The 10,841-nt window shown below is 49.5% G+C and overlaps 1 protein-coding gene and 1 pseudogene across 1 annotated transcript; one reads left to right on the plus strand and one right to left on the minus strand.

Annotated features, from left to right (window-relative positions):
* Positions 1-1,915: 1,915 nt before the first annotated feature.
* LOC123151375 (probable carbohydrate esterase At4g34215) lies at positions 1,916-3,402 on the plus strand. The gene is made up of 2 exons (XM_044571102.1): positions 1,916-2,755; positions 2,873-3,402. The coding sequence occupies exons 1-2, from the start codon at positions 2,114-2,116 to the stop codon at positions 3,080-3,082; spliced, it is 852 nt and encodes a 283-aa protein (XP_044427037.1). The 5' UTR covers positions 1,916-2,113; the 3' UTR covers positions 3,083-3,402.
* Positions 3,403-4,636: 1,234 nt separating this feature from the next.
* On the minus strand, positions 4,637-8,841 carry LOC123151376 (putative disease resistance protein RGA1; annotated as a pseudogene).
* Positions 8,842-10,841: the final 2,000 nt, after the last annotated feature.

The raw sequence follows: 10,841 nt of genomic DNA on the forward strand, positions 1-10,841 counted from the left end.
TCGCCCAAGCGGCAAAGATGGCGGAGCAGCATGCCATCCTGGAGTCCGTCCAGGAAGAGGCCTATGTCAAGGCGAACCGGCAGTTTATCCGGCAGGAACGGGCAGCGACCGATGTGCTTTTCGCCGAACTTGACATGGAGGAGCCATAGTTGCGGCTGCCGCACATGTACCCAGAGCTGGGCATAGAGATAGTGGACATCTCCAAAGAGGATTGTTATAGTATAGGTTATTTGATCAACATAGTGCATGGATTTCCTTGTTTGCATGCTTTGTAATGATTCAGTGTTTCACGTATGAGGAATCAGACGCAAAAAAGCAAATTTAAGATGTGATCGGTCACTGCCAGCCTAGGCTTGTCCATTGCGTTTGCGTGCCCAGATTTATTGTCCCCGACTGTAGATGCTCTTAGCATCGGAAAATAGGACGATGGAAAGGGGCCCCGATGAAATCAGGGGAGAATTTGAGAATCTACAACCAGACACCCTAAACCCTCCTCAAATGCCTGGGCGGGCCGCCCGATCACTGACCGGTCATGATTTTTCGATCCAGACAACCTCCTCAACCGGGCCTCAAACGTCTGATCTGGACGACATCCCTTATATCTAGTCTAAATATGAGGCGGATATGAGGGCACCCGGACGCCCGCCACGTCGGACTCGGCCCACGCTCTCCCACCAGACCCCGCATATATTCCTTCCCATCCGCTCGCCGGACCAAATCCTAGCCACTTCATGCCACTCCTCTCAACGCCCCTCCGCCACCCCGAGCTCACCTCCGGTGGTTTTCGGCCGTCTCCGTCATGGCAGGCAGCGGATTCGAGTCCTTCACCTCCAGATCCGTCGACCCCGAGCTCCTCTCACGCGGCCCCGTGGAGGAGGCCCGTGCACAGCAGCGCTCGGACTCCTTACGTCGAGAATCCATTGCATCCGTGCAAATGGCGCATGGATCTGACGCTAGGGCAGCCGTCGCGGCCTCACCGGAGGCGATGCGGTTCGTCTGGCGTCCGAACGCGGTTGTGGACGCGCAACCCCTCTGTTGGCGCGCCAAGCAGCGAGACCCACGATGGGTCTCGTCTGACGAGAAGATGGCACAACGTGCCCGCCGTGCCAGGCACCGGGCGCGGGAGGCGACGGCAGCCCTCGCGGCGCTGGACATCGGCGAGGCGGAGTCACATTTTCTGGCGCCCCGTATGGTGCATCAGTTCGGGCGCCGCAACCGCGCCGTGGTGCACGTCGCCGGCACGTCCCATGACAAATCCATCATCGTTCTGACGTGCACCGGCACCGTTCGGGTTACGAGCTCCGACGAGGAAGAATAGAGCATGGGAGACAGCGGCGCCTTGCGTACCGTGAGCCGGCGTGTGTCTCATGCCCTACTCTACCTTACCGGCGACCGGATCAACACTTTGGGGAGCGCAGCCGGCCGCCGGACATGGCCACGGCAGAACCGAGCGAGCTCTGGTTTGATTATGTTTCACATTGCATGTAATAATATGAATTTGCGGTTTCTAATTTAAGGTGTCCGGTTATAGAATCAAATATTTAAGACGTGACCAGTCAGTATCCGTGGAAGCGTCCGCGGGCGTTTGCCGGGCCGGATTTGCCCATCACTACTGTAAATGCTCTTACTTCTTACTTTGTAGTAAAAAGCATCCTTGGATGTAAGATTATATTCTACTGATTCACCCACAGGGTGCCGTTACTCTTTGCTTGTCTGGCTTTTCACAGCATTGCCTTTTGGTTCCTCCGACGCCAGTACTAGTCTTTTTAGGTCCAAAAAAACAATGCACCGTGGTACTAGTCATGTGCTCTTGTGCAGTGGAGTCCAAGCTCGGACAGCTCATTTGACGCCTGTTTCGAGCCAAGCGCGGTTGCCCGTGACAGACACACATGCCACTGCCGCTGCCTGCCACTCCCTCGCCCCCAGACAAGAAAGCTAGAGGACAGCATCACACACCGCCGCACGCCATGGCGGATTGGCCATTGTCCCTTGCCGTACCATTTCTATATCATACCATCTCCCCACGATTGGATCCAGGCATCCAGTACTGCCAGGCACCCAGTGAGCACAGCTCGTCGAGCGAGCCACCGTCACCTTGGGCCTTGCCGGGACAATGGAGCCAGCGGCGGCGACGATGCTCTCACGACCGCGAGTGTTGCCCATTCTGCTGGCCGTGTTCGCGCTGCTCGCGGCGGCCGTGACGGTGGGCGCGCGCGGGGGCGCGGAGAGGGCGCCGACGCTGGTGTTCATCCTGGCGGGGCAGTCCAACATGGGCGGCCGGGGCGGCGCCACGGTCGGCAACCGCTGGGACGGCGTGGTGCCGCCCGAGTGCGCGCCGTCCCCGCGGACGCTGCGCCTCTCCCCGTCCCTCCGCTGGGAGGAGGCCCGCGAGCCGCTGCACGCCGGCGTGGACGCCGGCAACGTGGTGGGCGTGGGCCCCGGGATGCCGTTCGCGCACGCGCTGCTCCGCTCCCCGGCCTGCCCGCGCGGCGCCGTTGTGGGCCTCGTCCCCTGCGCGCAGGGCGGCACCCCCATCGCCAACTGGTCCCGCGGCACCGAGATGTACGAGCGCATGGTGACCCGCGCCCGCGTCGCCGGCGCCGGGACGGGGAGGAGGATTGCGGCGCTGCTGTGGTTCCAGGGGGAGGCCGACACCCTGCGGCGCGAGGACGCGCTGGCGTACGCCGGCAGGATGGAGGCGTTTGTGCGGGACGTCCGCCGCGACCTCGCCTTGCCCAACCTCCTCGTCATCCAGGTATGTCCGTCTGTCTGTCGCCACAGTAGCTACATCCATGGATGATGGATCCCCTGCCCCGACTCCATTAATCTCAACTCTGAGAGTGAATGCGTCATCCATGATTTCTTGGAACAGGTTGGGATCGCGACGGCGCAGTGGCAGGGGAATAAGCAGGGGAAGTGGCTGGACCTGGTGCGGAAGCAGCAGAGGGCGGTGCGGGTGGCGAACCTCAAGTACGTGGACGCCATGGGGCTCCCCCTCGCCAACGACATCACGCACCTCACCACCCAGGCCCAGGTCCGGCTCGGCAAGATGCTTGCCGACGCGTACATCGCCACGCTCTGATGATAATCCAGTACGCAATCAGTCAGTGTGTGTGCCTGCCTGCCTGATTAGTATCATTGATTGATTCCACGGAAGAGTTGATTTGGTGATGATTAATTAGTTGTTGACAAGAGATGAATAGATCTGCTTTGGTGACGAGGAGTCAGGCTCCAACGAGCTCAGATCATTGTTGCCATTAGTTGTTATCGGCATTGTAGGAACAACTGTAACAGTCTCATCACCAGTACGACATACATTGCCGTTTTGCGGAGGGAAAATCCTTGGCCATTGTGATGTTTATTATCTACCTGGAAGTGAAAAGAAGCCTTGTTTCAGCAGCACAGACTTTGTTTGTAACTCATTGATCTGACACACAGAAATTACAATGATGTACACATAGATTGGAATCTACAGCACGGACTTGAAAAGAAGCCTCATGTTTTCTCGCAAAAAAGAAAAAAAGAAGTCTCATGTTTGTAACTCATTGCAAACTCATTGATATTGACTGGAGCTATCAATATCTATCAATGAGTTTCTTATGAACTGCTTCCGGTTCCAGTAATAGCTATCAAGCCGAGCCGCGCAATTAACTTGCGATACATTCGTACGGTAAGAGTGTTGGAGTCACACCTGCCTTGCGCTGTACAGATTGAAGGAACGACCTCGTGTATTACTACATACTCCGTATATGTTTTTTTGAGAAAAATGAAATTCTACTTGCAGAGGACCTCCACACACACATACAGAGAGACTAGCAAAAAGGCCCGTGCGTTATAGAACCTCTAGACCTTTCTTCTCCTCTCCAGTGCTACTGTAGGAGGCGATAAGGGAGGCGAAAGGAGGGCGACCGGCGTCGCTCCGGTCGGTGAGGCCGTCGGGCCGCTCCGTCTTCGGTGCCCCTCGGGGCCTTGGAGATGCAGCGGACCACGGTTCTCCCCCGGCCGGTGGCTGTACTGTCTCTGCGCTATGTAGGCTAGTTCTCCGGCCAAGTTCGCTATCACGGCACCGGCGGGCTTGGGTAGGAATAAGGTCCCTCCGACTGCGGTGCCGTTGCAGCGGCGAGTTCTCCGGCGTCGTTGTGGAGTCTGCGAGGGGGAGGTGTACAGGAGTTGCGCTTTTGAAGCGCCGCTCGTCTGCGGCTGCCATGTGTGGCGAAGCTGTGGGCGGGCGCGAAGGCGAGCAGCTGCGGCAGTCATCGGTACGGGGCAGTGGCGCGTGGATCTGGCCGTCTCGGTGTGGACGGAGTGGTCAAATCCCCAGATCCGAGCCGATGCAAGCTCGGAGAGCGCCTCATGGAGGGAGGTTGCCTCCGGCCGCCGGATCCTTACCGGATTTCATCCTGGTCTTTAGGCTGGGAGGCTATTGCGGCTCAATAAAGCCAGAGGGCGAGGGGCTTCACCGGCTCTGGTTTTCATGCTCTGCGTCGGTGGTTTTTCTCCAGCAGTTTCTACGGCGGAAGACAATGGCGCTGAGCATCTTCGGCTTGTACGGAGAAGACGATGGACCAACTTGTTATTTTGTTCCTTTTATGATCTTCTCTGCTGTAGTTTGGTGGTGGCAGCCGCACTGTTTGTATCATCTATGTATGTTTGTATTTGTACGAGTCCATGTACTGTTTTCCTTGACGTATAAATACAAGTAGCGCGTATAGTTGCGGGTGTACGCTTTCAAAAGAGAGAGAGAGAGAGATAGATAGATTGACGAGGACGGCGGTTGGCCCTCCAGGTCACGGCGCGCACAGCGGCAAGATTGACCATTGCCTCCTTCATGCCATGGATGCTTTCAGAGATTCAGACCTGTAGATATGTCGAATTCATCGCGTTATCACCGGATTCAATGTGAGAACATTTATTTAGAGTTTTAGACACAAGGGAGATTGGTTATTTACCAGGGCGCTCATGCTTTTGCCGATTTACTTTGCACCGTCATAAAAAAAATTAAGCTGATGATATCCACTGACCAATGGGAAATACTTCCCACCTTCTCTGCATCGTCTTCCCAACTCCGGGCAGCCATTTATGAATAAGCGTTCGAGGGCTGACAACCGCTCCAGGAGACCATGCGGGAACACCTCCAAAGCTGGACTACCCCAAATCTTCAATTCCCTAAGACAAGTGAGGCCACACATCCCATCAGGCAACGCTTTCAGGATGCTGCAGTTTCTCACAAAGAGACTCCTCAGCTCGGCCAGATTCCCAAGGTTCGAAGGCAGCGCTATCACACTCCGGCACTCAGAAATCGCCAATGCCTCCAGGGACAGCGGAAGGGTTTCCTCCTCAGACGATGAAGTGCTCCCCTCCAGGTTGTCACAACGTATGATATACAGAAGGCGGAGGCGACCCAAGCACCAGAGCTCCTCTGTTGGCCAATGGACAAGATTGCTGCAACCATCAATCGTCAGGTCTTCCACGAACGAAAAGCATTTCCAAACCATAAGTTGTGAGCTGGACAATCGAGAGCTTCTGACCAAGTTGTTGGGGCCTTCCAGAGTCAACCACACAAGTTTTTCAAGAGGTGTTTCACTTTGGCCTTGCTGGGCGTCTAGAGGCAACATGGGTTTGTCTTCGAGAGACCCAAGAGTTAAGCGGGCGAGAAATGGCCAGGAGCCTAAACGGATACACATAATAACTGAACCGACCGCAATACTGTGAACTCCAAGTATTGTCAAGTTGCTGACATTGGGGATCACTGGAATACTTGCAAGCTTGGGGCAATTTTTGATCTCTAGCTCTTCAAGCACTGGGAATGTTACCAGGTTATTACTAGGCTCTCCCACACTATATTCTGCCCATATCTTCAGCCTTGGTAACTCAATCAACCTCATCTTCTTCAACCTAGGGAAAATTTGCAGAGGGGTAATGCATCCTCCACATTCCTCATCAAGGTTATTACATAATGTTGTCAGGTTATCCATCGTCTTTAAGACCAAAATCTCTAGAGAGACCGAGAGCCATATTACAGGGATACTCTTGCATTTTGGGCAATCAGACATTTTGAGTTCTCTCAAGCAGTCAAACATCTGAGGCTTTCTGATCCATTGTGATATTTCTAGGCCACCATATCCACATATCTCCAATTTCTGGATATTACTATGAGGTTCTAAGCACTGAAGCACATCTTCCACATTACATGCAATATCTCTAGGCCCATCATCTATTTCTTGGTCCCAAGAGAAGAACAACTCACTTAGATTTTTCTTCTGATTGAGGTTGTTTTGCATTCTCGCCACTCTTTATCTTGCTCAAATTCAACAATTCCAAACTATTGCTAAGGCATTGTAAATCTTTGAGCTGCTCTATCCCAAGGCCATCTCTAGTACCCACAACAAATGTTGTTAATATGTGAAGGTTGTGAAGTAGACCAAAGTTTGGAGACATACTTTTGAGACTATCACAACCAAAAAGGTAAAGATGGATGAGCTTTCTCAATCTTGCCATGTCTTTTGGTAACTGTTGCAAGTTCTGACAATCTATGAGCCTTAGTGTTTGCAGGTTATACAACATACATATTGAATCTGGCAACCTAACGATGTCAGACCCAGAGAGGTCAAGATACCGTAAATGTTTTGCATTTATGGCCTTGCAAATGACAGTTGGAGAAGGGGGGCAATGCAATGCTCTTAGTGATGCCAATACCTGTTGCAACTCCTTAATATCCTTGTGTGATCTGCTTGGAAAATTATAATTATGATCCTCCCATGATTCTGATGGAGCTAATAAAGTGCGGAGGTATGTTCTGCCTTTGCATAACCCACTGCTTCGTTGCAATTCAGCCTTTGACATTTTCATGTGACAAACACCTTTTAACAATGCTTTCTGCTGAGACGATCCTTCTATACTTGCACATTCTTCTGTGACATCTTTTGCTAGATCATGCATTAAGTCATGCATTTTGCATACAACTATCTTATATTGTGTGTCACCATGATGGATTGCAGATTTGACTACCACTTTCTTATCTTGGAGGAAGGACCTCCAAACCAACTCATCAAAAATAAATTCTCCTTTCTGTACTAAATCCACTGTTCCCTCTTCTTGAATAAAGCAATTTGCCATCCATAGTTGGATCAACCTATCCTTCTCCATCTCATAATCCTTGTAAAAAACTGCACAGAATGCAAAACATAGTTTCATTTCAGAGGACAGGTGTTTGTAGCTTAACTTCAGTATGGGCATGACCTCATATTTGCCTCCATCATTATCCCCAATGTTACTTTCTTCGATGGCTTTCCATTCTTGTACTTTTTCCTTTGAACTCAGCAATCCACCCATTGTCTTGAGAGCAAGAGGCAACCCCCCACATTTATTGACAATACGCCTTCCGATGCTGGCTAACTCTGCTTGCTCCTCTACACCATTGCTAAATGCTTTATGTGCAAACAATTCCCATGAATCTTGTTCGCTCAGACATTCTCGCTTGAGGGGTCGCAGGGTCTGCATTATAGAGGCCACTTTATGGCTTCTAGTTGTGACTACTATTATGCTTCCTGGTCCACCAACAGAACACAAAAGAGGCTTCAGATCATCCTCCCACATCCTCTCGTTCTCATTCCACACATCATCAATCATGAGCATAAACCTGTTTTGGCCAATGACTTCCTCAAGTTGCTTTCGCAACAGCTCAATGGTGTCAGGCATGTCACATCTTTTATTTCCGGCCAACTCAATGATGGATTTCAAAAGAGCAACGACATTAAAGTTGTCGGACACGTAGTGCCACATCTTTAACTGGAAATGTTCCTGGATCTGTTGGTCATTATACACCATCTTAGCAAGAGTTGTCTTGCCAAGACCTCCCATCCCAAAGATGGGGAGCACCTGCACATTCCGCTGATCTTGCTGGTTCAGCAGCAACTTCACCACCACCTTCTTATCTTCATCTCTTCCAAAGATTTCCTTAGTGTCATCCAGTTTTGAGTGTGTTTGCCTCCAAGGATGTTGCCGCTCCTTACGGACAGAACTCTCCAAGTCAAATGTGTTCATCTCCTTAACCAACTTATTGATCTTCTTGAGGACGTTCTTGAGTTTCCTGCTCATTTCAAAACGAAAGAGCAACGGGCTGTGGCGCGTGATGTAGCCAAGTACCTTGCGGGTAGTGGACTTGCCAATCTTAGACTGGCGGCGCAGCGCCTCATACCGGAAGTCGTCAAGCACGTCGTTGGCCTCGTAGGCGATAGACTTGAGCTCCTTCATCCAGCTCTTGACATACCCGTTTGTCTCACTCCTCTCCTCGGCATTCGCCAACTTGCACTCAACGGCTAGCAGATGGCGCTCCAGCGTTCGGCGGTCACCGTCGAGGCCACACATGCGGCTCACGGTCTCAACAAGTGCGTCTGCAGCCTTGCCGGCCACGCAGCGCACTAGAGGGAGAAGCAGGGACTCTGTCATGCGGCTCACGGTCGGAGGAATAAGATACTGCAACAGGAAAGAAGAGAGATTAAGCACTGCAGAACATGAACAACCTCGTAATCCTCCTATTTTATAGTTCCACAATAGCTTAGCTTTGTATAACTCGTGATAGCCCTCTTGTACATACTTTTTGATACATACACAAAAATTCCAGTGGGGTTTTGCCTACTGTACAGCTAAAAAAACAGAAGATGAACAATCGAAGAAGAGCAAAACAAGGCCAAGGATTGAGAAGAGAATTCACCTCAACAACGTCCAGATTTGATCTTGTCCAGATTGGTGAAAGAGCAGCGTACGGCTGCTCGTTCCTTCGCCGCCCCTGTGTAGGTCTCTCGCTAGCCAAGGCTGCTATGGAGTTGTGTGGTTGCTGGAGAGAGGACGGAAGCAAATGGAGATAAGATCAAGGAATCCAAGAGCTATATTGACTGAAGATTGTCCCTCATTTATTTGCAACCATACATCACTATTATTGGATATTTCTATAATTTCCTTCATTCTATAAACTTTCAAATACTCTGTTTTATTTATACGCAACTGTTTCTTAAGATCCTTTTAGCATTGCCATTGCGTTAGTGCGGTGAATTATATTTTCTGAGTTTATTTAATATTCGTAAGACAATCCAGAGTAGATGGTGTACGTCTAATTGTTCAGTTAGTACAAATAACTGTGGAAGGAAACATTTTTCTCAGAAAAAGGCAGTGGAAGGGAATAAAGATGGAAAGGGTGTGGAAATGTTGTATTTAGGTCGACAACACTTCCCTTTCATTCAATAAATACTGAAATACCGATATTCAAGCTAGCTTTGAACTTATTTTGCAGCTTGCATATACGAACAATTACCTGTACCATTATCATTTCATTTTCCAACTTGTCGATTGGACAATAAGCTAGACATCGATGCATCTGCTCTGAAGACTGAAGACTTGTTCTCACTTGTGTCACTCACGGTTCTGCAGGAATAGGCAAGATGTTGTCAGTTACTGCTCCAGAACAAATTGACACCAGATTTTTTTTTTTGAAATGGAAGACACCAGAAATCTCACAACCAGGAAGAATTTTTGTGTGGAATGTATTGCCTATGTGAGGCCAAGAAAGCTCTGAAGAGGCGCTCCTGCGTCAATTCCTTTCATGACGCAACGGGCCAAGTGCAACTCAATTCTTTAATCTATTTTTTTTAGAAATGGAGGAGGACCCCCGGTTACTGCATCTGGATGATGCATGCAGCCATTTTATTAATTATTCACACAAAGACCTTACAAAGTATAAAAATTGAGGGAGAATTTCACTTCCCCGGCCTCTGCACCAACTGGAGATGCATACGGCCATTTTTAGTATGAGTATCAAGATAAACATGGTCCTTATAATTTTTTAAATGAGTATCAAGATATTTTTTGATGAGTGGTTCCATCACACACCAAACTTGATTCTCAATAAATGGGGGAAAACCTCTATGCATCATCTGTCAATTCTAGGAATTAAACTCGGACCGTTAGGCTGCACAACTGCATGCCCAACCACTGAGCCAAGGCTCTCTTTGCTTAGATCACCAAATAAATATCAGTGTTAACAATGGCTGCTGGAGCACATAAGTTAACTTGTATTATAAAGGGCAACAGAGTAAGATTAATCATCTGCAGCGCAAAAATGTCAGTTTCAAAACTAGATGTCCGGTCCTCAGTTTCAGCCTATTGCTAGAGAATGTGCTACTTACGGTCAGCTGACTGGATTTCTTCCTGTGCAGACAGCATGCAATTGTTTGCCGAACTCCGTTGTACAGGAGACTCAGTATGCATGTACGAGGAGACACAATATGCATCTTGTCTCATAAGATTCAAGCATGATTAGTTAGATAAAACCAAAAAAGGCTGCTATGGGATTGTGTGGTTGCTGGGGTGAGAGGGTGAAACCAAGTGGAGTTAGATATTGACTGATATGTGTACCTACTGGTGGCCCCTCACTGATTTATAGCTATATATCACTATTGTTGGATATCTCTACAATTTTCTATATACTTTCAAATACTCTGTTTTGCCTGTACACAACTGTTTTAAGATCGTTTTAGCATTTACCAACATGTTAGTGTGGTGAAGTGTATTTTTTTCCCATTTAACCTTCTTTAGACCATCCACTGTAGATGGTGTCTAATTGTTGAGTTACTACAAATAATTTTCCATTTAACCTTCTTTGGGTGCTGGAGTGCAAGGCTCATTAATCTGGTACCCCATCGGCCCATAGGTTCGAACTATCTGGGGTGCTGCAGAGCAGCTGTGCAAAGGCAACAGGGGCAGGTTGGAACTGAAGAAACTGAAGCTCCGTCAACCAACGCAGTGCAAGCTTCAGAGAAGGCAGTCATCTGAAGAGAAATATGTGG

The sequence above is a fragment of the Triticum aestivum genome, chromosome 7A, assembly GCF_018294505.1.
Source record: "Triticum aestivum cultivar Chinese Spring chromosome 7A, IWGSC CS RefSeq v2.1, whole genome shotgun sequence".
NCBI classification, from domain to species: domain Eukaryota; kingdom Viridiplantae; phylum Streptophyta; class Magnoliopsida; order Poales; family Poaceae; genus Triticum; species Triticum aestivum.

What these genes read in the sequence shown, in the direction of transcription:
- LOC123151375 (XM_044571102.1), top strand. Translation starts at nt 2,114, where the DNA reads ATGGAGCCAGCGGCGGCGACGATGCTCTCACGACCGCGAGTGTTGCCC. An exon ending in CCAACCTCCTCGTCATCCAG is followed by an intron (nt 2,756 to 2,872) that starts GTATGTCCGTCT and finishes TTCTTGGAACAG; the next exon opens with GTTGGGATCGCGACGGCGCA.